Here is a 27,725-nt window from a genome sequence, read left to right as displayed (position 1 = left end):
ACCAAGAGATGTTAGGAACCTAGTTATTTATCCACCAACCCCTCACCTACCCAGCATCACTTGTTGGGGCTGCTTCCAGGGGCATTAATTCTCCAGGCTTCCCCTGTGTCTTGACTGAGCATGCTCCTTGGCTAGAAAAATCCCTCAAAAACTCACAGTTTTTTGCACTAAGTGGCCTTTGGCATGAAGAGGTACATGCTAAAGAAAAGTGGACAGAGCACCAACAGCATCTACGACAATGCAGATCTCAACATCTAAGTGATTAAAATGTGACTAACTGAATAGTTTGATTTTGGTCTTTTGATTGGAAGGAAAGAGAGCACACTTCAACTAACCAAGAAAAGTTAAATGTATTGTAAAGATACCAATAAATTTGTGGCATACCAGTACAGAAACCAAAGTAATGCCAGGTCTAATGGGAACTATAACAAATAAACAGGTAAGAAGCAACATAGCTACTTTGTCTCTTTTAAGGGCTATACTCATGACTTGTCTCTGCCTATCTCTTCCATTTATCTCTCTTTACTACTATATTAGTCAGATTAGGCTGTGCTGTGTTACAGTAACACAGAACCCTCACGTCTCTGGCTTAACACGCAAAAGCTAATTTTCCTCAGTTGTTCTTCAGGCAGTGAATCACCAATTCTGATAGCTGCTTTCTATGTGCAGATTCAGGGATCCAAACAGCTTTGATCTATGGTTCAACAAAATCTCAACACATTTTCCATAACTTTGTGCAGGAGATTTTCATTAACTCAGTCTGGAAGTAACACACATTTCTGCACACATTTCTATGGCCAGACCTGGTCACAAAGTCTTGCCTAACAACAAAAGTTTGCATAGTCTCCCATACATACGCCCAGGAGGGAAAAGATATTGCTAAGCACTGATAACATCTGCCACGCCAGACATGTTCCTTGAAACTTTAGCTTCCATATAACCATACTGGCTAATTTGGCCTCTAGTACACTTCATGAACTTTCTGGTTTGCACCTCCAATCAGTTTCCCAAATTCAAAATCCCAAGAGAAGAATTCCTATATTCCTATATCCTATATTCTCCTGTATTGGTCTCCCAGCATTACCAAAAGTAATAACAACTAAATTTAAAAGAAATTGTGAATGACTCCTGACTTTGAGACTTAAACAGAGAAGAGCTTGGGGCAATGTTTACTGAACACCTACAGCAAAAGAATTCTGCTGTCAAGTTAATTTTTCTAGCAAATTATCTGCTTCTTAAAGGCAGGGAAAAAATATTTGAAAACTTGTAGAAAGTAGAGAAATTCACCAGGAAGACAGCTCCAGAGAACACTCTAAGGTGCAATGGCATGGGAACTGTACTGGGAAGCTTAAGAAGAAACTAGCTCTGGTTTCCTATCAGGATAGAATACATGATATATTGTCAGATTAACACTGTAACAGCATATGTAAAGTAGAATTCCGAAATTTCAGATCAGAAACATGAGATGCTTTTTAATTCTGGCATGTAACAATGAAGATTAGATAGGAGAAAGGGAATTACAAGTAACAGTAGTCACACTCCTTCAGAAATTATTTCAAAATTCTTGTAAGAGTTATTTTTTAGATACTTTTCAAGTTATAACACACTTGTAACACGTTTGTTACAAAAAGTGAAATAACCTAGAACAAAGTGTATAAAGGCTAAGCCAACATTTTTCTTTGCTTTTTAAACTTTTTAACCTTATTGATGTTTGTTTTTAACTTTAATAGATGTTCCCACACAGCTTACTTAGAATCTTTATTTACCATTAATTGACCATAGATATATGAGTCTATTTCTAAACTCTATTCTGTTTCATTGATATATATTTCTATCCTTAAGCCACTAACACAACAGGTTAATTACTGTAGCTTTTTAGTAAGTCTTAAAATCAGTTAGTATAAATCTTGCAAGTTGGATCATTTTCAAAATACTTTTGGCTGTTCAAGCTTCTTTGCATCTTCAAGTAGATTTTGGAATCAGCTTGTCAATTGCTTACCCTCAAAAACAGACTTCTGAAAATTTTCATTGGAATTGCATGGAATCTATAAATCAATTGGGGGGAAATTGCCATCTAAACAATATTGAGTCTTACAAATCTATGAACATGGCATATCTCACCATTTATTAAAGTTGCTTTCATTTCTCTCTGAAACATTTTGTATTTGTCAGTGTATAGATCTTATACATATTTTGTTAATTCAAATTCATGAAATTTTGATGCTGTTATAAATGGTACAGTTTTAATATCGGTTGCTAATTGTGCATTGCTAATATATTTTTGTATATTCGATGCTTCCTCTTCATTCCGGCTAAAGAGAATATGAACGATTCCTGGTCCTATGTGTGCTCTGAGAATTGTTTATATTACAAATCCAATAATTGCTCTTTCTTCAGAAGTTGTTATTGCCCATTCTTGTGGAGAGTAACCCTATACATGCACACCTTGTGTTCAAGCACTCAAGCAAATCCACGTGCAGATTCCTTGAAACTGTCTGTCTGATTCTTTCCTCTATCCAATTCTAGCTTCCCTCACCTCCCCAAAATTGAATCTCTTTCTCCTCAACTCAGGGAGATTGGTGGGCTTGTTTGGATTCCTCCTCTGTATCACATTCTGGAAATTACCATTTGGTCGAAAGCCTGGTTGAAGGTAGGGCTCACCTCTTTGTCTGCCTTCTCTCAGGAATTATAACCCTACACTGTCTGTTATCTGGTGTCTGACAATAGTTGATTCCTATAGTTAATCCTGCTTTTTAGTCATTTATGGAAGGAGGATTATTCCCATATGGCCAAAAGAGGGAATTTTGCCCCTTTAATTTTTCATGTAATAATTCGTGTTGATAGTTTACCTGACACTCAACCGTACTAAGATTCCTGGGGAAATCCTAAGATCCTAACCTTTTGCTACAGCGTTGAAATCTGTTTGCTAATATCCTGCTTAGCATCTTTACATCTATTACTTAGGTGGTTTAGGTCTATAGTTTTTGATTTATTGCATTCTCTGTTAAGTATATTATTATATTGTGTTCTTAAACTTATGATGACTTTATAAAGTGGACTAGGGAACACTCTATATTTTTCTTTAATTTAGGTTATTTCAATAACATTAAAATTACTTGTTCTTAAAAAGTTAACTAGAGCTCATCTGTACAACCATGCTATCCTTTTTAATGATAAATCAAAACTTAACCTTTCAAATGTCTTTTATGGAGGTTGGTCTATTTAAGCTTTCTACTTTGAAGGATTAATTCAGTTAATATAGTATTTTGCCAGGAAAGTATCCATTTCTTTAAGTTTAAAATTTGTTGTCATTGAGTTTCACATAGTACTGCCCCCAGGTTTGTTAATTGTGAGTTATATTGTACTTTCCATTATATTAATAGTTATATTTCCTTTCCCAGGCCTCATAATGCATGCATATATTTACTCTTAAGTGAAAAAGAAAAGATAATAAGTAATCCCTCCAACAAAAATATTCTATTTCTCACCTATCTTTTCACATTTTTTCTCTCTCCCCAATTCTTAGGTCCTCAGAATACTTTTACTTTCCCATCATCTCCTTACGCATCTTGTGGACTCTAAGATTCATTTGTTATTTAGTTTAAAATCCTTCTCAAGTATTTTTCTTAGATGGAATATGTGAGCGCTGTATTCTCTAAATTCTTGCAAAATCTTTTTTTAACCTGACAAGTGATCTCTTGGCTGGCTATAAAATACTTAGACGTCTTCTTTTACTTCTAGTAGGCTGTAGACTTTATTTCACATTCTTCATGCCTTCAGGGCTGCAAAATAGAAATCCAATGCCAATCTGATTCTTTTCTTTTTATAATTAAGTTGTTTCTGTCTGAGAGCTTGTAGATGTTCTTTTTTCCTTGGAGTTCAAGAATTGTATCTGTATGTGCTTGAGTCTTTTTTTTAAATCAATGTCATGTATAATTCTAAAATCCTTTCAATCTGTAATCTTATATCTTATATCAGGAAAATTATTTTTTTCATTTGTGATCTTTCCTCCATCTGTGCCTTTTCCTCTTTCTAGGATTCTTATTATTCACAAGTTGGGTCTCCTGGATTTATTCTCCAGCTGTTTTACCTTAATATAAGATTCATTAAATTTCCATCTTCCCAGATTCTCCTGTCTACCCTTTCCAAAGTACTAGTCCCATATTACTCGTAGTTAGAAACAGTATTTGAATAAGGTCATGTTCCAGTAGTACTAAATGGGCAAAACACTCTTAATTTACTGTAATTATTGCATAATTAAAAAGAAAAAAGAATATCAACAATAAATAAATATGTAAGTTATTAAAGGATGGCACAAACATTACAAGTTTAAAATTAAATATTAATGGGTTAAGTTACCCCATTAAAAAGTTTCCTCAAATTTCTTTTGAAATAGAACATCACCTCCATTATTTTCAAATAATGCAATTTTTACAAACCACATTCAACAATACCCTTAATCACAAAATAAATACAGAATATGTTTATCTATTTGTCAGAGAATCTTAAGGTGCCAGAGCCTTTAATCAGCTCCTTTCATGATTTCCCCCCCCACCCCCCGTACCTAAGGATTGATGGCACTAGAAGAGAACGTGCGGGGAAGAGAGAGAATTCTTTCTCCTCTGAGTGTTCATTCTTTAGAATCAGAGACAGTTATGTTAATAATCAAGCACTGTAGTCAAAAGTAAACAGGAAAGCACCTAAATTTTTCATTGGAAAACACTTGTCTTTAAAAAAAATGGAAAAGCTGCTAGTACATTTTAAGTTTGCTCAACTTATTGCTAAAGAACATCATTTGGGTGAATAGTAAGTTTCAGAGGCACTTTACACAAATGAGAACATCTACAGTCACTCCAGGAATGATAAAATTACAGGGCTGTCAATCCTCATGCTTCAGGGCATGGGCTGATCTCCAGCTGGAAGAGAGAAGATAGTCCCTATAGTATTTCTATAGTATCAACTACATTCAGATTTTTATTTCCTTTAAATACAACTCATTGGAGGGTTGTAAAGTACATTATGGCCAAATACTGCAACATGAGGGGAAAATATAAAATATTTTAGAGAAACAAATTCAAGAAAATGCTAAACTATCAGAGAAGGTAAGCAGAATAAGCATAGAAGTTAAAAAAAGATCATTTGGTTTACAAGCAGCTCATGCAGCTCAATATCAAAAAAACAAACAACCCAATCCAAAAATGGGCAGAAGACCTAAATAGACATTTCTCCAAAGAAGATATACAGATTGCCAACAAACACATGAAATGATGCTCAACATCATTAATCATTAGAGAAATGCAAATCAAAACTACAATGAGATATCATCTCACACTGGTCAGTATGGCCATCATCAAAAAATCTAGAAACAATAAATGCTGGAGAGGGTGTGGAGAAAAGGGAACATTCTTGCACTGTTGGTGGGAATGTAAATTGATACAGCCACTATGGAGAACAGTATGGAGGTTCCTTAAAAAACTACAAATAGGGCTTCCCTGGTGGCACAGTGGTTGAGAGTCCGCCTGCCGATGCAGGGGACATGGGTTCGTACCCCGGTCCGGGAAGATCCCACATGCCGCGGAGCGGCTGGGCCCATGAGCCATGGCCGCTGAGCCTGCCCATCCAGAGCCTGTGCTCCACGAGGGAAGAGGCCACAGCAGTGAGAGGCCCACGTACCGCAAAAAAAAAAAAAAAAAACTACAAATAGAACTACCATATGACCCAGCAATCCCACTACTGGGCATATACCCTGAGAAAACCATAATTCAAAAAGAGTCATGTACCAAAATGTTCATTGCAGCTCTATTTACAATAGCCAGGACATGGAAGCAACCTAAATGTCCATCAATAGATGAATGGATAAAGAAGATGTGGCACATATATACAATGGAATATTATTCAGCCATAAAAAGAAACGAAATTGAGTTATTTGTAGTAAGGTGGATAGACCTAGAGTCTGTCATACAGAGTGAAGTAAGTCAGAAGGAGAAAAACAAATACCATATGCTAACACATATATATGGAATCTAAGAAAAAAAAATGTCATGAAGAACCTAGGGGTAAGATGGGAATAAAGACACAGACCTACTAGAGCATGGACTTGAGGATATGGGGAGGGGGAAGGGTAAGCTGTGACAAAGTGAGAGAGTGGCATGGACATATACACACTACCAAACGTAAAACAGATAGCTAGTGGGAAGCAGCTGCATAGCACAGGGAGATCAGCTAGGTGCTTTGTGACCACCTAGAGGGGTGGGATAGGGAGGGTGGGAGGGAGGGAGACGCAAGAGGGAAGAGATATGGGAACATATGTATATGTATAACTGATTCACTTTGTTATAAAGCAGAAACTAACACACCATTGTAAAGCAATTATACTCCAATAAAGATGTTAAAAAAAAAAAGATCATTTGGGGTATTTATCACACACAGAGCCTGACAGAGAGTAGAGCTCAGCAGTTGTTGAATGAATGAATGAACAAAGAAAGAAAGAAGTCCCAGTCTCACCAATATTTGACCTTCAGAACTTTGCTTATCCTCAGTTTACTCATCTTTAAAATGGGGATAACTATACCCATCTCTTCTTGTTATTACAGAGATTAAACTAGGTATGCATGTAAATAAATTAACTTACGTCCTGGAACAGTGTGAACACTAAACAAATGATACTCATTTAAGTCTCCTGGGTTTGATTTAGCTAATCCTGACCAAATAGATCTAACAAATCATCTCAATATATTTCTTATTTCATAGATTTCATATATATCTGTCACAGGTCTAGAGACTGGGAAGTACAAGGTCAAGGTGTTGGCAAATTTGGTAACTGGTGAAGATCCTCACAGCGGTGGTCTTCTCATGGTAACCTTACATGATGGAGGGGGCAAGGGAGATTTCTTGGGCTACTTTTATAAGAGCACTAATCCCATTCATGAAGGCTCTGCCAAGGGCCACACCTCCTGATACCATCACCTTGGGAGTTAGGATTTCAAGATAGGAATTTTGGGGCGACACTTTCAATCCATAGCAGATGTTATACTGTGATAAGCAAAGTTCAAACTCATAAAAAGAGTAACAGCTGCACACCTTGAAATGTCCAAAGCACTGGCTCAAGGCTACTACAATCAGCCAAATGCATATAAAAGTCATTTGAAGGATTGTAAATTATGAGTGGTACTGACGCTCCTTTCTAACTACTTATTAACTACTTGTTATTAGCAAATTATCTTGGGACCTGTAAATTAGATGTATCCTGCAAATAGATAATGTTCCAACCTCGAAGAAGTTCAATGTTTATAAACAGAGTACATATGCCTTTGGATGCTCTGGACTCAACTAGTTAAAAGCTAGGTTAAAAATAAATCACATAGAAATCAACTATACTCCAATATATTTTTTTTAAACATCACATAGCATTTGTAATTAACATAACTTAAAAAACGATGAAAAATTTTTTCCCCAAATAATGATCAGGTGCTGTTTTTACTGCAGTTGAAGGTGGGAAAGATAACCTAGTTTACGGACTATTTCTCCAAGGACAGGGTTATAAAAAGTCCTTTTTTTTTTTTTTTTTTTCCTGCACAGTAGAGTGATTTAAATGAGCTGCATATAATCAAGTTCTCTCTTTTTTGGAAGGCGGGAAGATTTGTTAAAACTTGGAAAGAAATTTTGTCATTTACTTCATGAATCACTCAGCAAAACAGCCATGTGCAACTTCAAATAAGTTATTACCTCAGAATATCACTAAGTCACTTAACCTAAATATGAGTTTTTTGTTTTTTGGATTTTCTTGTTCGCCATCATCAAATCAACAGTTTTGCAGGCAAGGGGCAGGACCAATTATCTCCAGCGATGTTTGGGGAAAGGGAGAAGAATGGAGCTTAATGAGGACTAACACTAGAACTAGGCCCCCACCATCACAATCACCTCTCGCACTTCACTAGAAGAAACAGAAGGAATCCATCATTCTGCAAGCTGTGGTAGATGCTTGGGCCACATAACATTGAATAAAGCTATTTGGAGTCACACACTGAGACTCGACAGTGACACAGTGATTCATCTACAGAGCTAGTTTACTAAACTATGGGCACTCAGAAATAAGCAACCCATTCCTGCCTCAACTGAACCAAAGGTTCTGCTGGCCTTGTGAAAGCTCAGCCAGGTGCTGAGAGCCCCGGTGAGAGGACAGCTTTGGGGGGAGGAGGACTGAAGAGGGGAAAGAAGCTCTTTTACATGAAGAGGGGATATAGAGACACGTTCACACCGCAAGGTAAGAAGCCTCTGGGCCAAGCCTGAATTGAAAGCGTGAAATGAAGGGGGCATAGATTTTAACTAATATATTGAGCCTTTACGTGGGTCGCGTAGTTTAAATCTCACAGCAACACTAGGAAATCGATACTGCCAATCCCCTTTCAGACACCAGGAACAGGGAGAAAAAGAAGCAAGAAGGCTCTTGCCAGGCCTGCGCCGTCAGACCCCCGGGATGCAGGAGCGCAGGGGCCGGCTTCCGCGGGTTCCTGAGCGGGAGAATGGCCCGGCTCGGGTACAGAAACCTAGGCCTGGGTGAGGCGCCAGCAGCGGAAGAAGGTGGGGGTCTCCCGCGCGGCGCAGCACTGGCGAGCGGAGATCGGAGCGGAGACTACAGCTGCAAGCCAAACGCAGACGCCGGCGACAGGCACCAGCCCCTCTGCCAGCCCCCTCGCAGCGCGGAGGGGTTTCTCACGCCCCGCTCTTGGGCGACTGAGCCGGAGGTCGGAAGGAAGCGGGGCGAGGGATGAGTCATCCCGCCTAATCCCTCCTTCCCGGTGCCCTCGCCCCCGCACGCCGGCCCCCTCCCGAGATTATGCAGCCCGAAACGAAGACTCCCCTCATCCTCAGAATCCTCCACCAAATCCCCCGTGGCCTGCGGAGGAGAGGAGAAGGACGGGGCGTGTGGCCAATGAGAGCTTTGCTCTCTCGCCCGCCGTCCAATAAGCCGCTGCTTACAGGCTGGGGCGGGACTAGAGGGGCAGGAGGGGGCGGTCCCGGGTTGGCGCTCGGCGCCGCGGTTCGGTGGCTCACAGAGAGAGCGCCTCACAGGGAGTCGGCGCCTAAGCGACGCGGGAAGGCGCCACTGCCAACGCCACCGCCGCCGCTGCTGGCCAAGGTGCTGGACACGACAGGCCGGCCGGCCACCTCGTCAGTTCAGGATCCAGTTGCAGCCGCCGCTGCTTCGCTCCCAGCAAGGTCCCCATGGAAGAGATGGAAGAAGAGTTAAAATGCCCCGTGTGCGGCTCCTTCTATCGGGAGCCCATCATCCTGCCCTGCTCTCATAATATATGTCAGGCGTGCGCCCGCAACATCCTGGTGCAGACCCCGGAGTCGGAGTCGCCCCAGAGCCGACGGGCCTCGGGCTCCGGGGTCTCCGACTATGACTATCTGGACCTTGACAAGATGAGCCTGTACAGCGAGGCGGACAGCGGCTATGGCTCCTACGGGGGGTTCGCCAGCGCCCCCACTACCCCGTGCCAGAAGTCCCCCAACGGCGTACGTGTGTTCCCCCCGGCTATGCCGCCACCGGCCACACACCTGTCACCGGCCTTGGCCTCGGTGCCCCGCAACTCCTGTATCACCTGCCCCCAGTGCCACCGCAGCCTCATCCTGGATGACCGGGGTCTCCGCGGCTTCCCCAAGAACCGCGTCCTGGAAGGGGTAATTGACCGCTACCAGCAGAGCAAAGCGGCGGCCCTTAAGTGCCAGCTTTGCGAGAAGGCACCCAAGGAGGCCACCGTCATGTGCGAACAGTGCGATGTCTTCTACTGTGATCCGTGCCGCCTGCGCTGCCACCCGCCCCGGGGGCCCCTAGCCAAGCACCGCCTGGTGCCCCCGGCCCAGGGCCGCGTGAGCCGGCGGCTGAGCCCGAGAAAGGTCTCCACCTGCACAGACCACGAGCTGGAGAACCACAGCATGTACTGCGTGCAGTGCAAGATGCCTGTGTGCTACCAGTGCTTGGAGGAAGGCAAACACTCCAGCCACGAAGTCAAGGCTCTGGGAGCCATGTGGAAACTGCACAAGGTGAGTCCTAAGAAAACCCACCCCTAACTCCCCGCGCCTCCGATCCTCCGGTTTTGCAGCAGACGGTCCCCCTCTTCTACGCACAGAGCCTCCCAACTGGGGCGCAATGCAGGTGCCTCCAATATCTGCTTCCCCCGTCTGGTGCATTGCAGGAAGCGCAGGGGACCGTAAACGGCGCACAGGGGAGTTGAACCTCTCCAGAGAGTTGAACCTCTCCAGAGAGTTGTTTCGGGGATGCGTAGAGCGGGTCTCCCGGTGCACGCAGCCTGCGAGCCAGCCTTAGGGCGCCCCCTCCCCGCCGCGGACGTGCAGCTCTCGGCGGCCACCAGCGTGCGGGAAGGCGATGAGTAGCTGGGCCGATCCGCGACTGTGCTCAGGGCCGCCAGGGAAGCTCCAGGGCAGAGCCGGTTGTGGGGCTCGGGCCGTGGTCCCCGGGGAGGAGGTGGGCGCGGCTGGGCGGCGCGGACCGCTGGGTGCTGGAGCTGCTGGATAGGCTGGAGCCTGGATTCGCAGAGGGGGCGGGGAACACGCCGCGAGCTGAATGCTGATAAGTCGGCGCTGGCCCAAGCCCAGCGGCAGCGCGGTAAGGATGCGGGTCCGGGTGCTTTGCGCACAGAGGTGTGCGAATGTGGAGTGGGGTGGAGAAAAAAAAAAAGAAAAAAGAAAAATCCTGTAGTCGCCATGGCAACACGGCCTGAAGGCTGCGGCCCTGACCCTCGCGGAGGGGATCTAGGCTGGAGTAGCAGGACTGGAGGTTTCTGCGCGGTCGCGGCCTGAAAGCTAGGCAGGTGCATCTCCCAGTCTCCCAGGGTAACCCCCTCCTATCGATCACCCACACACCCATTTGTCCAGAGTCCAACCCTTTTCCTCACAGTCAGTAGTTGTCTGTGAAAATTTGGGGACACCTGTTACCAAATTTATCTTTCTGATGTCATTTGATGGTACCTCCGCCAAAGCTAGCCTCCAGAACAGGGCCTTTAACGACTTGTTAGGTGATGCCACTCCTCTGTTCAAAATCCTCCAATTGCCCCCCGCGTTTCTTAGACGGTCCTTAGGGTAGTCCACCAGGACCTCACATGACCTGTTCCCACTTGGCCTCATCGCCCTCATTTCCTCCCATTCCCTCTGCTTCAGCCACGCAGTCCCTCTTGCTGTTCCTCCACCAACACCAGGCCCCTTCTGAACCCGGGGCCTTTGCATTTGATGTTCCTTCAGCCTGCATCTGAACAGTTCACTCTCTTGCCTCCTTCAGATCATTACTCAGATGTCACGCTTGCAGTGAGACCTTTCTGAACCCCTTGGTTCCCTCCCCGCTTTATTTTCCTCAGTAGTACTTACCACTAACTGGGATGCTATATATTTTAACTATCATGTTACTTTTGTATTTATCTATTGCCCCCCCCAACATACACACACAAAATAAGCTTCGTGAGGAAAGAGATCTTTATAATGTTATTGCCCACACTGCTTAGAAGGAAGGGAACCACTCTTGAGGAGATGTACATGGATTGGACTTTTACTTTTTAAATAATCGACTTAGTTGGGTGTGCAAAGGGCAAGGCAGGGGTTCAGGACTCTTGTAGGGAGGTTTTCTTCACATCATTGAGTTGCAAGCCCCAGGATGAGGCAGGGCAGTAGAGATGGTGTTCAGGCATCAGCTCTGCCCCACTCAGGGTTTCCTGGCATTCCTTGGAGACCAGAAAGGCTAGCCTTTGAGAGAGGCCTTGGGGTTAAGGAGGGGAACACTGATATTTTATTTGCAGCAAGAAAAAATAAAATAAAATAAAATAAAACATCACCATATTCAGCAATCAGGGAGCTCAACTCAATACTGAATGGGATCCATGTTTACAGTCATTTATGTTCTCACATATAGTCTATTAAACTGTATTAGTACTGATGGAGAGACTTAATTCAGCACAAATTTGAGCTCCCCTCCTAGGTACATGCCACTATTTTTTAAACACTTCAGTTTGTTTAAATGATGTGTAATTTTGAAAGTTTTCAGAACTTTAGTTCATGGCCAATTTTTTCTTCATATTATGATTTCACTCTTAAGCTTCTAACTATAGCCTATGTTAAATTGCCCTACAAAACTCTCCTTGGAACTAAGAAACTAATCACCTGTCTGGAAAAAGAACTTAGAGGCACATGCTAATTAGGATGGTCAAACCACTGCATTATTCTTCTGTGAAGAAGAGCCTATACTTTATCCATTAAGACCAAAGGCAGCCTTTAAATCTCTGCCAAGCCCTGTGTAGATTTGAAATGTTAAACCATTTGTTTTATCGGTAATGGACATTGTGAGTAGACACTGTGGTGTGGACAGGGTTGAAATTTGGATGTCTGCTAAAAAAGAATAATGTAAAGCCCTTCAGACATGACATAAGTAGGCTAAGAAGGGAATATTGGTTCATTTTTTAAAAAGACCATTTCTTCTCTGATCTTTTGCACATTTTTTCAAAAGAGTAAATAGTTATATTTTTGTTCAGTCAATATCAAGATTATTAAACTGCCAATAAATATAAGGCAGAAGGATGACAGATTTTAACATTCACTTATCATCTGTTAGATGAACAACAAACATTATTCCCCCACCTTATCTCCTTAATAAGGTAATGTGATAATGTGCGATTTTCTCCTATGTCTATTTATCTTCCATCCTCACAAAAAGCTTATGGGCCAGAATTTCTATGTCCTTCAAAACATAGGAGAGCAAAGAATTACACTAAGTAGTTCTCCCAAAGTTGGGCAGTTAGTTATCCACACAAGTTATCACCAGACCTGAAAGTTTTCATTAATATTTAGTCATTTCCAGTGATAAAGAAAACCCTGTAAATAACTGTTTCCCTCAGAAAGTCATCATCTTACACATTTAAGACAAAATGGCTGAAGTTTATCTTTTAAATGGTATTAAAAACAACTAGTTGAAATTCATTAGTTGTCAATTGACTAAATTAAAATACGTTTCAGATATAGATGGCCTTCAAAATCCATGAAAAATAATGCAGGAAGTGGCCTTAGAGGGCAAATATCTGGTGACACTTTTTATTTAGTATCAGCACTTGCTCTATTCCTTATCAAACTTGGGTTGGTATAAAGAATTGCTACTCACACAAAAAAAGATTTTGTAGACATTTTCATATAGGCAATTGGAAACATTATTATTACTTTGTAATTTTGGCAATTCATATTTCTAAATCTAACATTATCCTTGAATTCTTGGTGTATTTTATCAATCACTGAATCAGTAATACATTTGTAACCGTTCCTTTGTGTTTGTACTGTTGAGCAAGAATTTTCTTTTCCTTTGTACTCTAAACACTGACTATTCATTCAGAATCTTGTCTCAAATGTTATTTCTCTATTACCTTCTTTTTTTTAAACAAAGATTTGCAAGTTAAACATTTTAAAATAAATCATCAGTTATTATGGTTTCACCTTCAAAGCCTTCTGGAAAAAATACCTGCTTTGTAGTATGGTGGCATCTCATCAAAAATTTGTGTAGTAAATGTGTTATTTAATGTAACCAAAGTGGTGTTCGGTTTTATATATATATATAAATATATATAATATATATTATATTATAATTATATATTATATTATAATATATATATTATATATATTATAATATATTACATATAATATATGTAATATATATCAGCAGTAAATACAATATAATCTAGATGTCTGTATGGTAAATGTAACAGGTAACATATGTTCATGTTTTTAACTTCTTAAAAATTTACTTTTAGTATAATCAGAACGTTCTGTGAGCACTGTAAATATTCTTACAGGTATTAAGGAGAATGTTACAGAGGAATGAATTGTTCCTCTTTGTGCTGAGGCAGAAATAGAAAGAACTAGATGAGGTTCTGGGTTCCAGACCTGATGCTGCCACTTACTCGCTGGTAATTTTAAGCAAGTCTATAACCTCTCTGTGCTTCCTACACACAGGATGTAAAGCACCTAAAACTATATTTGCGAAAATATTTTGAAAAAGTAATTTAGATGTTTATAACTTACTAATTTCAGTTTGGCAAAATAGAAAGTTTTTGCATAAAACGGAAGTTATTGTCTCACTAGTCAACAGTTACTGCATAAAAATCTCATCCCCCAATTTGGGATAATTTGCTTGCTCCTTACAGAGCACAAGGTGCCATACAAAGGCTACTCTTAAAGGTGGCCTAAAAGAGTGAGCCAGATCCTCATGCGTCCTCAGAGAATAGTCACTTGAATTAACCCCAAGGAACAAGGACACACACAAAGATTTATTTGTTTTTTTGCGGTACGCAGGCCTCTCACTGTTGTGGCCTCTCCCATTGCGGAGCACAGGCTCCGGACACGCAGGCTCAGCGGCCATGGCTCACGGGCCTAGCCGCTTCGTGGCATGTGGGATCTTCCCGGACCGGGGCATGAACCCCCGTCCCCTGCATCGGCAGGCGGACTCTCAACCACTGCGCCACCAGGGAAGCCCTTATTTGTATATTAAACAAAGGTATTTTGTTTTTCAATTACAAAGCTAAAATGATAACTGATATGATTCAGTTTTGAAGATATTATCACTTTTGAAGCAGCAGAAATTGTTCTTCCTGTATATACCATGAAAAGATGCTATTAACTGGAATTTCAGATCAACTCACAGTTTTCATAAAATTAGAGAAAACTGTCACAGCCATCTGTCATTGAGTAATAAATATAATGCACAGGCAAAAATTATCCTTACCATGAGTACAATAAATTGCACTTCTCTCACCTAAGCACCTTTCAAAGTGTGTGTATTCGTATAACTTAGCCTTGGCACAGAGGAGGCTAGAACCTATTCTATGATAAATGTTTAAGAAAAAAATAGTTCTAAATAATATTGTTTTTTATCAGTTTTATCAGAGGTTGTTGGTAGTAAGGAACAGAAACCCACTTAGGGGATCTCAGAGGATTTCATGGGAAATAAAATCAACTCACAAGGAGACTGGAACTGGAAATCTAGAGATTAAATTCACATCTGTGTATCAGTCAGCTTGGACTAAGTTATGCTGCAGTAACAAACAATTTTTTTGTTTTAAAAAACAAAAAAATAATTTTTTAATTAAAAAATTAATTTTGTAAATTCTCAATGAATTACAACAATATCATATAATTTCTTACAATAATACCCACTGAAAGTCAGCTCTGGCCCTTCTCCACATCCTCCTTATTCTTGAACTTAGGCTGAAAGAGCATGTTTGGAACACACCAACCTTAGGGCAGAGAGAAGGGAGTAGAGCAGAACCACTCAATAGCACTTAAAGTTTCCACTCAGACATTGCATGTCTCTTCTGCTTACATTCCATTGGCTAAAACAAACCATGTGACCAAGACTGACATCAGTGCTACAGGAAATTCACTCTTCCAACAGAGAAAGGCACCGAGAAGAGCCTTGTAGAGGAGGACAGAGAACGTTTTGAACAAATAATACAGTCTGGCATATGCCTAACTCTCTCATGCCTGCTTCTCTCTCTGGATGGGTTTCCTTGGGCTGCACGAGGGCTGACATGACTCCTCCAGCCCCAGTGCAGCATGACATTTCTGTTCAAGTATCCACTCTCATCTAACTACTGTCTCTGTGTCTCTTAGGCCACATTTTGAAGTTTAGAGAAAGAATGTGATTGGCCCAACTTGAGTCAGGGGTCTACTGATGACTGCCTAGGTCACAAGCCTACCCCTTTAGTGAGGTGTATGCAGAAGACTTGGGTGAGACAAGTGAGGCACTCACCTTGGGTGAAAAACATAAGGGGGTACCAAAAACTCAGTAATCAGGATAAAAAATATTGTAAGGCAATATCTTAAAAAACAAAGATAAATACAAAAAATCCATGATGAGCAGAATATCAGCATTTTAAATGTTGATCAGTAACAGTGCCATGCTAAGCCATATTGGAGCCTGAGTCTGAAGGGAAAATCAGTACTATTGATCCTATCTTTGTTTAAGATTTTGCTCTTCTGTTCATCATGTATTTTGGGGCATTCATTTTTATTTTTAAAAATATTCCATTAAAATATTAGTGTTGACTACTGAGGTTTTTTGGCACCCTTTTAAATTCTGCATCAAAGGAGAGTGCCTTACTCCCCTCACCCTAGTCCTGGCCCTAATGAACAGATACTTGATACAAACCCGGCCCCTGGTTTCACTGTTCAGCTGGAGGAAAGCCCAGGGCAGAATGCCTTTGTGAGCAGCAGGGACAGGGAGGCACTGACCGGCGCCTCTTGTACAGTCTAAGAGGAAACCATTCTGAGTGCAGAAGAAAGCCTTTTTGCTCTCCCTGGATCTTCTGCATTTTAAATACAGCACTAATTTCTTGAGATGCTTCAAAAGTGGAGCAACAGGGGCTTCTCTGGTGGCGCAGTGGTTGAGAGTCTGCCTGCCGATGCAGGGGACACGGGTTCGTGCCCCGGTCCGGGAAGATCCCACATGCCGCGGAGCGGCTAGGCCCGTGAGCCATGGCCACTGAGCCTGCGCATAAAAAAAAAAAAGTGGAGCAACAGAGTTGATGAAGAAAAAGAAGACAGAAAAGGGTAGAGAACACTGATAGCTATAGCTCAGTGCTTCCTCTCCCCAGTAATGCTCCACCACCAAGCAGTTTGTGTGGTTATTCCTACTGCTATTATATATTATGGTAAATGTGGCCACCTAAGAGCAAAGTGATCCCTCACTTGGCTTGTGTATGAGTGAAGGAAGGAGGACAGAAGGTGCCAAAACACAATTTTGCACTAACTTCAGGTGCCTCTTGAAAAGTATGTGATTGGGTTGGGAGTGGGGGGAATCATATAGTTTCATTTCAGTAATTCCATCTATTTGTTAGAAGAAAAGAGTGTATAGCAACCATAGAGTTTAGTGTTTTGTGTTGTTTATGTTTTGGTCTCATAACAGCAGTATTCTTCTTACTTAGTTAAGTGCTTCCCCACACCACCACATTCCTGCCTCTGCTCAGTCCTTGTGATTCTGGTGGGCTGCCAATCCAGTGTTCTGCCTTACCTGGCCAAGTGGGAGGGCATGTGACATAGGCCTGACCAATCGTCACACCCTATCCCACTGGCCAAAGTGATTAATTCAAAAACTGAGCACATGAAGCAAGCCAATACAATCAGAGTCCTCTTCTGAGGTTTATAGATACTGAATCAGGGACAGAAGAGCATTGCTTTCCTCTGGGCTTGTTGCAGCTAGAATAAAAGCCAGAGGTGTCCCTGCCTCTTCCTCTTCCTCTTACATTAGTAGAAGAAAGTAAGGCAATCCCCAGAGTTACAGAGGTAAGAAACAGAGACTTCTGAGAACACTGTTGAGTCCCTGGAACCCTTCATAACCCCTTTCTACCCCCTCCTGCCTTTCCAGTTAAGTGAGTCAGCAAACCTCCCCCTCCTTTTTCTCTTTGGCTAGTTTGTATTGGTTTTCTGTCACTTTCAACTGAGATTTAGCACGTATAAACATTTGTATCTGAAGATACTAATTCTTATTCATTTTAAGTATTATCTCTAGAATACTATAGTTGGAAGGCTGCATTCTGATACCATAAATACAAAAAAAGCAATTTTGATTCAATGAAGCAGAAATTATATAATATTTAATCTAACTCTGTCTACTCGTTGACCACTGTGTAATCTTCACTAGTTTTTGGCTAGTCTCCTCTATTCTTATTGAGAGATTGCTTACAAAGAAGCCTCAGGGATTTTTTTTTTAACCAATTCTAAATTACTTGGCATATATGGTGACGTTATGGTTAAGACCAACAGGCTGGACAGGGAGGTTCTGAAATCAAACTTCTGCCCAAAATCAGTGTTGTTTGTTTTCAAAGGCAAGAAACTTCTGAAGACACACATGTTGTTTTGACCCATTCTCTAGGTGGGAATTTTTTTTTTTTTTTTTTTTTTTGCATTACTTGGGCCTCTCACTGTTGTGGCCTCTCCCGTTGCGAAGCACAGGCTCCGGACGCGCGGGCTCAGCGGCCATGGGTCACGGGCCCAGCCGCTCCGCGGCGTGTGGGATCTTCCCAGACCGGGGCACGAACCCGTGTCCCCTGCATCGGCAGGCGGACTCTCAACCACTGCGCCACCAGGGAAGCCCAGGTGGGAATTTTTTTAAGTGTATTCCCTCGAAGTTTCCATAATTAAATAAGTTTGAGACTCTCTACTCTACACATGCTCTTGGTGATCCACATTCTGCATTGTTATATCCATATACCGATCGATCCTGAAACAAAGAAACCTGCTTGGTTCAACCTAGAATTTTCCAAACTTATTTGACTTTGGAAACTCTTTTCTGTTTGTTCGTTTCCTTTTTTTTCAGCTTTATTGAGACGTTATTGATGTATATATAAATTTAAGGTGTACAACATGATGATTTGATACATGATTACCACAGTAAGATTAGTTAACACTTCCATCCCCTCGCATAATTATCATTCTTTTTTTAACTTTCAAGTATATAATACAGCATTTTGAATTATAGTCACCATGCTGTACGTTAGATCCCCATAACGTTTATCCTATAGCTGGACATTTGTACCCTTTAGCCAACATCTCTCCACTTCCCCCCACCACCACCCCACCCCCAGCCCCTGGCAACCACCATTCTACTCTACTTCTTTGGGTTCAGATTTTTTAGATTCCACATATAAAGTGAGAACATACAGTATTTGTCTTTCTCTGTCTGACTTATTTTACTTAGCATAATACCTTCGAGGTCCATCCATATTGCCACAAATGGCAGAATTTCCTTCTTTTTATGACTGAATAATATTCCATTGCATGTGTGTGGGTAGGGGTGTGTGTGTGTGTGTGTGTGTGTGTGTATATATATATATATATATATATACCACATTTTCTTTATCCATTCATCTGTGGATGGACACTTAGGTTATGGAAGCTCTCTTTGCTTCCACACAAGTTTGGGAGACATCATTCTAGGCAATGACTAGCCAATAAGTCAGTAAGGAGGTCAGTGTTCTTAATTTCTTGTGTGTGCAGAGTAGACTACTCTAAAGCTCCACCCTGCTGATAAATGTCCCTAATTAGCCTATCCTTAAATCTTATGTTAAATCTAAAATATTAAAAGTTAAATTTATGTTATTCCTTAAATATTAAAGTCAAAGACAAAGAGGTAAAGCAATTATATAAATTTTGTAGTATGTATGTACATATATTTAATATATGTTGCTTCTCTTTCTATTATAAATAACTGAAAAATGATTTTGGACATCAGTAATACTAATGTAATATAATTAAAAATAACTGCTTTGATCTACTTCTGACTGCTTTTACACTTTGTATACATGATGCCCAATGACTGGCTTGATTGAGTTTTTCATTAAATTGTGATAGAAATAGATTGTTTTAAACATTCTTTTATAAAGCAAAAAAGGACAATTTTTACGCGCAGGCTCAGCGGCCGTGGCTCACGGGCCCAGCCCCTCCGCGGCATGAGGGCTCTTCCTGGACCGGGGCACGAACCCGTGTCCCCTGCATCGGCAGGCGGACTCTCAACCACTGTGCCACCAGGGAAGCCCAAAAGGACAATACTAAAAGGTCAAAACTGGTGCTGCTCTTGGTAACAACAGAGCAGAACAATGTGTGAAAGCTAAGAGTAGTACTTTGCCTGTTACATCCCAGCCCTCCTAATATTTTCATATTGACATTCAGGATCAATTTTTAACCTTGGAAAAGGAGTTAGTATAAAATGGCCACCAGCAGAGAACCTAGATTATCAGAGACCATCTAGGTTTTGTCAACAGCATGTCTAATTCATCCCCCAAAACATCTCAAAGCCAAAAACCATTGTCCTGGGGTGTTCTCACAGCAGTTTTATCCCTAACCTGAAACTGGGCCCCTGTCTTAAACTGAGAACTATCTCAGAGTAAGATTACTAGGAAAAACCCAAGCAGAATGCACAGAATGCACTTAACATCATTGTCAGGGAAATTGTCATTTCACTTCTGTTTGGTCCAGACTTTGCCATCTTTTTAACTTTTCTGGTTTACGTTGCAGATACAGCCATAGTCCCACCTGCCTGTCTAGGTTACCTCTTCCTTCTTGACCTTAATGGCCTTCCAGCTTCCCCACCAGCCCTCTCCCGGTCCACCAGGCCTCCCTCCACCATTTTCTTAGACTAGACCTTCAAATCACCCCACTAAGCTTGCCAGGCCCAGCTCACAGGAGCCAGCCTCAATAGCCCTGCCCCAGAGCAGCATGCCCGCCGGGAACCCGGGTGCAGCTCTGCATTCCAGCAGAGCCTCTCCTGCACCAGCAGAACTCCCACCCCAGCTGGGTTTAATTACAGACACTTTTTTTCCTTAACTGTAGAAAGAGTTTTCTTCATTTTGACTGACTGATTTTAAGCTGAAAGAGCAAGAAAGCTCATCTTGAATTTCTAGTCATGAATAAAGAAACATCACTGACTTTTCTGTTCTCAACACACCTGTCTCTAGAGACTCATCTACCCCATGGCTTCAACTCCCACTTGTATCTGCATGTCTGGAACAGAACCGGTCATTTCAGTGCCCTGCCCGTTCAGTGTGGTCCCAAACTCTGTTCTACCTTCTGTGCGCCCCACCCACCAACCCCCGCAGAGCTCCCATCTTTGTGTTCTAACACTGAACATCCTCCCACTGTATTATAATTGCATATTTTAGAATCTCCCATTGGACCCTAATAACTCAAAGTCATAGACTTTTCTTATATATCTGTTTTCCCCCATTTCTGCACTCAGAAGATGTTTTAAAAAGGTTTGTTTAATGAAAAAAATAATCAGTACGAAAAAGATTAATGATTAGCAACATATCCTAATATTTTGTTTCTCATACGAGCCTGACTGTAATAATTAGACTTGAAAACCTGTATTTCACACTTTTTGTTAAAAATGTACTGAACACTGGGACTTCCTCGGTGGTCCCGTGGTAAAGAATCCGTCTTACAATGCAGGGGACATGGGTTCGTTCCTGGTCAGGGAGCTAAGATCCCACATGCCGCGGTGCAACTAAGCCCACGTGCCACAACTACTGAGGTCTTGCGCCTCGACTAGAGAGCCTGCGTGCCGCAAACTACAGAGCCCACGTGCTCTGGAACCTGCGTGCCACAACTAGAGAGAGAAAACCTGCAGGCCGCAACTAGAGAGAAGCCCGCACGCCGCAATGAAGAGCCCGCGTGCCACAGCTAAGACCCAATGCAGCCTAAAATAAAATAAATAAATAATTATTCTTTTTAAAAAAGATGTATTGAGCCCTTACTACATGCGAGGCACTGTTCTAAGCCCTTTCTAGCCACTTTCTCATTTAATCTCCAGAATTCACATATTTTCCTCTGAGAAAACTGAGGCACTGGGACTTTAAAGGTTATAAAGTCGTACCGGTTGTAAGAGGCAGAGCCAGAGTTTGAATCCGGGCTAACTCCAGAGCTCCTGTGCCGAACTGCTCTTCTGTCCTACCTTCTGATAATCCCAGGAAACATATGACTGCAAAGCACAGTTTTATGTGCTTACAAATTCAGTGACATAACTGAGATCTTTTAGTTCTCATGTATGAAAATTAGTGAGAAATTAAAAGTCATTTGTCTCCTAAGTCCCCTTGTGACAAAATAAATTTAAAGAGGAAAATAGCGGGTAGAGGGAAGGGAGAGACAAGTACGTTGAGTATTCCATAGACCAGATCATCGGAAGTGTGCTGGATACCTCGGCCTTGTCAGAACCAAGCAAGCGACAGATAGGCAGAAAGGTTCTATCAGCTCAGCCAGGGGTTCATTGTCCTCTTCTAACAAAATAATCATCTTAAAATTTATAGGCAGAAATGATATAAAAGAACAAGTATATTTTTTTGGCATTTTAAGTATATTTCTGTAAATCTAAAACATTTATAAGTCTATCCTGGAAAACATCAAAATGCATTCAAACCTGTAAGCAGTTATTAATTCTGTTTACTTTCAGTTTTTTCTTGCACCTTTTGCCAAGATGGTTAAAAAAAATTATGTGTATTCCTGTTCAGGAAAAGACCTAACCTGCCTTTTACCATAAATATAGAAAGGAATATGTGACCTGGAAAAGCCTATTGTTTAAGAATGGATTAAAGCACAACCAAATAAAACGGTTTTTCATAAGCCTTGCATAGAACCAGAACTGCACATTTTATCCTAATAGCTCTGATCAAAGAAGAAACTGTTCCTTAAAAAATTATCTTGGGAAGTAGAATGCTGAACCTTGTGCTTTGGTATGGGAATAACTACCTTCTGTCATTAGCCAGTACACATAGATGGTTAATCCTCATCTACTGCTGATTTATTCATTGAAGCTGACTGAGATTTTTCTTTATCCTCTCTTTACTCTTACTTTCCTTGCAGCTTGCATGTTAAGAAGCAACTGTTTGACACCAAACACTTATCACTCTCTGCCACGCTCCAGGAAGAGCCTGCGAGAGGGCCGTGCTGCTCTGACCTGTGTTGTATATCAGTCTAAGACATTATCTAGTCTCTGAACAAAGCCAGTTGCAGAGAGAAGTAAATGTGAACGTGGGGGATTAAACAGTTTCTACCTAAGGCAGGTCTTCATAACAGGCTTTTTGATTTTGTAAGGAGCAAATGCTCAGAAGGTCAGATATACACAGATTCAGTTATAATTATAACTCACCCAAAGCCAAAGGGAAGTGACTTTATAACGTAATCTACCAGTTTTGATCATCTGTACTTTAATTTCTTTTCATCAGTGCACATAATCAACAGCTGATTTTACTATAGATGTGCTACTTACTGAGGGTATTTATGCCATCACCCAGACACACCAATTCATGAACTTGAGAAGATGGTGTCACTTGTGCTGTGCCATCCCTACCCCCACGTCTATGACATGTTATCCCAAGAGCATTAGTCACATAAAATCAAATGTAATATTGGACTTCCATCCAATCTAATAAATCTTACATGGCACAGATAAATCTGTGGTGCTTTTAACAAGCAGTTATTATTGATTTTATTGACCATCAATCATCTGGCCCAGACTCAGCAAGGAAATACGATAAACAGCTTTTAGCACACAGTCAGTGCAGTGTGGAGAAGCTCCATGTTTACATTCAACTAGTGTTATCTGGCTACCTTCTGCCATTATGGAAGCAAATCTGCCATTGGTGGAACTAAAATATTATTCAGAATTTAATAAAATTTTCTCTACATTCTACTTGGAGGAACAAAAATACGGAATATAGGAACTTGTATGAGCACTGAATTTCCAGGCTAGCTTCAACAAGCATGATAAGCAAGTGTACAGAGTGTAACTACCATTCCCTTACCATTCAAAAATGACACCTTTCCACGTGAACAAAGAATGGTTGCTCTGGTCACTGTATATAGAAATTTTGTGGAAAAGTTTGACTTGACAGTAAGGTCCTGCTATGTAGGTTAAAAAACATATTAATAAATATTGGTATTAATTGGCAAGTCAACACACAAATATTTTACATTAATTTAAAAAAACAGCAAGCCAAAGAGAAAATTAATGCTTCCAGCATTGAGAATATCCTTGATTCTTGTTTTCCAAAGAGGCTGCATCATCTTACATTCCTACCAGCAATGGATGAGGGTTCCAATTTCTCCATATCCTCCCCAACACTTGTAATTGCCTGGCTTTTTGCCTAGAGCCATCCTAGTTGATGTGAACGGGTGTCTCATTGTGGTTTTGATTTGCAATTCCCTAATGACTGTGATGTTGAACATCTTTCCATGTGTTTACTGGCTATCTTTATATCTTTTTTAGAGAAATGTCTATTCAAAGCCTTTACCCATTTTGAAATTGGGTTACTTCTCTTTTATCGTTGAGTTGCAAGAATTCTTTATATATTCTGAAGTTTACTCACTTTTTGAATGAAAGGAACAGAGGTGTGAGCCTCTCATCTCTCAGAGACACAGGAAATAAAAAAAAAGCAGACACAGATATGAGTGGGAGAAAAAACTTGTCAAGACTGGCCTACGAGGACCTATTGCTGCTTCCTTACCCAGTAACCTCTATCAGCCAGTTCTGAAGCAGAGCTCAGATAGGCTCTACCAGGATTGGCTCATGACAAATAGGAAACATGGAGAAATCCAAAAGCGGGGGGAGGAAATAATTTCGTTATCAAAATCCCTGAATATGATGGCTGTGCCTCCTCTTTACTTCAAGTGCCACTCCTCCCGACGTTAGTGATGGAGTTGACTTTAGTACAATATCATAAAGTTCCAGTGGTTCTGCGGTTCCTGTTACTTACAGGTTACCATTGTGGTATTCAAACAAGTCACTTCAGGGTGTCAAAGTGGTGGACGTTTCCCCTGTATTTGAGAGTTATAAAATGATAGAATCGGGATCTTTTGCCCAACCCCCTCAACAGTCAGAGAAATAAATCCCAGAGCACTTCAGTAAATTATGTACAGTATGTATTACCAAAAATGCCTTTGATTTCTTAGAACTTATATTAATTGTTCTGAACAACCAAGGACCTATTTTCAGTTGCTTCTGTGTGTATGTGTGTGTGTGTGTGTGTGTGTTTGCACGCACATGTGTGTGAAGCTCAATTGAAACACGTTTTCTCTCTTTTGGAGGCCTTCTTGTGCCCCCAGACAAGCATAATCACAGTTTTTTTCCCACACTCCATGACTACAACTATCAAAGTTTACCTTAACCTTGTTGTTCTCTCTTGAAGGAGAGATTATATATGTCTATACTATTGAATAATGTTCCTTCATTATAAATGGTAGTCCTTTTTTAACATTTGCCTTCAGTACGCAGTGCCTTTGCTCAAAGCATCGATCTAATGGTAGGAATTTCAGCATAAAGGCCAGAAAAGGAAGAATTTGTAGGCAACAGGCTTTCCTTTGTCCCTCTCGCAGGGAGAACTGCTGCATTACAGCATGGCTGTCCCCTGATTGGCTCCTGCCCTGGCCAAAAGCACAAAAGAAGTTTATGAGACGATGCGAAAGAGTCTCCTGTTGCTCCTCTCCCCCTTCTGGTGCACTGCTTGCCAGCTTTGTTGGCACCTTACTGGCCACCACCCCTTTCTACTCCTCCCCGCCCCACTCCCACTGTGGTCTCCTGAATCTCCTGGTTTCTGCTCACCTGTCTGCGGGCCCAGCTTTGGTTTCAATGTATGTCCCTTCCTTCCAGCCATCTCCATGCCTTGCTCTGACCAGTGTGTTTCCAGTCTGCTCATCTAGCTTCAGACCCTTGATAGCAACTTCCGGGGAGTCTCTCTGCCCAGCCCATCTGGCCTGTGCACCCTCTGCCTCCAACCTAACACTGACTTTCCCAGCCCTGGCTTCCTTCCCAGTAAACGTCCCAGTGCTGACAGCTCCTCAGCTCATACCACGTGGGTAGCAGCTGCAGGGCCGGCACTGATCCCAGCAAAAGATTACTGTAATGTACTTGGCCGATCACCTGTAATGTTAAAATAAGATTACAACGTATACATCTGGGTTGTATACAAATGAACTCACATGACACTTTTCTTTTGAAACATGCCATAAAATGATTTAACTAAATACAAACACAGAATCCATTGACTTATAGCCACCACTGAAATGAAATATGGCGCTGTTTAGTAGAACCTGGAAGCTCTGCTTACACTGAAGGCAGGAATTAAAGAATAATTTATAAATTTTATCTGCAAAACTGGGAAGGAATGAATTAGTAGGTAGAAGATTATTACCCAGTTTGGAGGCTGGCCAAAGACGGTCAATTACTCTCTTCTGAGTGGAGCCAAATAGTTCAATTATATTAAAATTTCACTCCCTTAGGTCTTATATTTACTTTTATAAGAACAAAGTCATCAATTTACAATTCACGTTATTTAATTTGCATGTTATGAGGGCTTTTGAGTTATGGTCAATTATTAAGTTTTTTAAAACTATGTATAGAAGGTTATTATTGTGAGATACAGCCATCAAAAATTAACCCAGTGTTTTTAGAGAAATTCTATAGTTAGTATATCTGAAGGGATTGGTATAAAATTTGCATAAATATTAGATTTGAAAATTAATTTCATTTAGCATTTGTTCGTATCACATGATTTTCTTCAGGGATTAAATCGTATTTATCAGTGGTCTACTAAACCCACTACGTTCCTACTGTTCTTTAATCTTCCCAGCCATGTTAAGGAATTTAGATGGTCTGTATTCAGAGCTCAATCCTCACTGTAACTTCCTCAAGGCCTAGTGTGGGCTGAGTGAGGACCTTACTGTTGTTGAATCAAGTTCAGGATACTGATGGTGCAGCGTGAGACCACTGGCTGTTTAGCCAGCTCTGAGCTCCGGGTTTATTCAGCTGCTCAACTGGGGAAACTCATACAATGAGGGAGATTTCCAGTTTGATCATAAAAACAAAGCACTTTTATGTACGCAGAAAGAGGAGTGGATAATGGTTACACAGATAATGGCGTGTGACCATTTTAACTCCCAAGCACCTCTGAGAAGAACTGGTTCTTGTAATGTATTAAAACAAAGGTCACGGAACAGTTGTTGCTAAACAGGATTTGCTGTGTGAACTGTGCTATGAGATGTGATGTCGCATCAGTGTCTTTTCCATCATGAACTATTTCTTTGATTTAACAGTGATCATCATTATAACTGGGTTAGGAGGGCTTCATCCATGTTGAAGTTGAGACTCAGGGCCAGGACTAAAGTCTGACAGCTCATGATCACCTTACCTCAAACCTTAAAATACCCTATTGAGGCCACCATGTCACCTACCAGAAACATGAGACTCCTTCCTCCCCACTCCTAAAAGCAGTTGACCATGTATGCCATTGTGAAGTTGCCACATCAGTGCCTTGTTGGCTGAGAGCAAATGATGGCAAGCATTTTAAAACTATATATAAGCTAGAAGAATCTGAGTTGCACAGCAGGAATTCAGGTAACAGACAATAAAATAGGAGAAACAGGAAATAGAATGAGCATGGCGGAATGTAAAAACTAGTCTCTGGTTAAGCCCTTTTATAGTAAGCGCTGTAACGAGAGTTAGAACCAAAGGACTAGAGCCCAGCTGAAGAGGCCTTTTCATGATAAAGCTGTAGTGGAAGTGCCTGCATGGTACTGGGCCAGAAAAGTTAGTATAGGGCCAGAAGAGCTGTGTTCTGTTCCTGGGTCTGCTATTATTCAGGCAACACAATGGAGGAGTTAAGAACACGGACCTTGAAGCAGACTGCCTGGGTTTAAACCCTAGATTTTCTACCATTTAACTGCATGAACTTGGGTAAGTTACTTGACCTCTCTGTGCCTTGGTTTTCTCATCTGTAAAATGGGGATAATAATCAGATTGATCTCCAAGGATTGTTGTGAGGATGAAAGGAATGGTAGATACAACACCCTTGGAACAGAACCTGATCAGAATAAGTGCATGATTAATGTGAGCTATTGTTACCTGTTAAATAGGACAGGAAATAATAATAAGTCATATATGTATATGACTTATTTTTAGGAATTGGCTCACACAGTTGGAGGCTGAGAAGTCCCATGATCTGCCAGCTACAAGCTGGAGACACAGGCAAGCTGGTGGTGTAGCTCACTCTGAGTCTGAAGGCCTTCGAACCAGGGGAGCTGATGGTGTTATTCCCAGTCTGAGGGCAGGGGAAGAGCAAGGTCCCAGCTCAAGCAGTCAGTCATAGAGACAAATCTTCCTTTCCTCCACCTTTTTGTTCTATTCAGGCCCT

At 41.4% G+C, this 27,725-nt stretch overlaps 1 protein-coding gene across 6 annotated transcripts in view; it reads left to right on the top strand.

The window, feature by feature from the left end:
• The first annotated feature begins 8,835 nt into the window (after nt 1–8,835).
• Nucleotides 8,836–27,725, top strand: part of TRIM9 (tripartite motif containing 9) — a 111,131-nt gene continuing 92,241 nt past the window's right edge. For 2 of the 6 annotated variants that reach the window (XM_049706300.1, XM_033416239.2), the window contains exon 1: nt 9,031–10,047. In XM_049706300.1, coding sequence (XP_049562257.1) covers nt 9,226–10,047 — 822 coding nt within the window. In that variant the 5' untranslated portion in view covers nt 9,031–9,225. Of the gene's footprint in view, nt 10,048–27,725 lie in introns of all 6 variants that reach the window. The other 4 variants (XM_033416240.2, XM_004285595.4, XM_049706303.1 and 1 more) reach the window with 4 other exon arrangements.

Source organism: Orcinus orca, chromosome 2 (genome assembly GCF_937001465.1).
Source record: "Orcinus orca chromosome 2, mOrcOrc1.1, whole genome shotgun sequence".
Classification (NCBI taxonomy): domain Eukaryota; kingdom Metazoa; phylum Chordata; class Mammalia; order Artiodactyla; family Delphinidae; genus Orcinus; species Orcinus orca.
The sequence above is the reverse complement of the archived record's forward strand: the minus strand, read 5'-3'. Positions and strand labels throughout refer to the sequence as shown.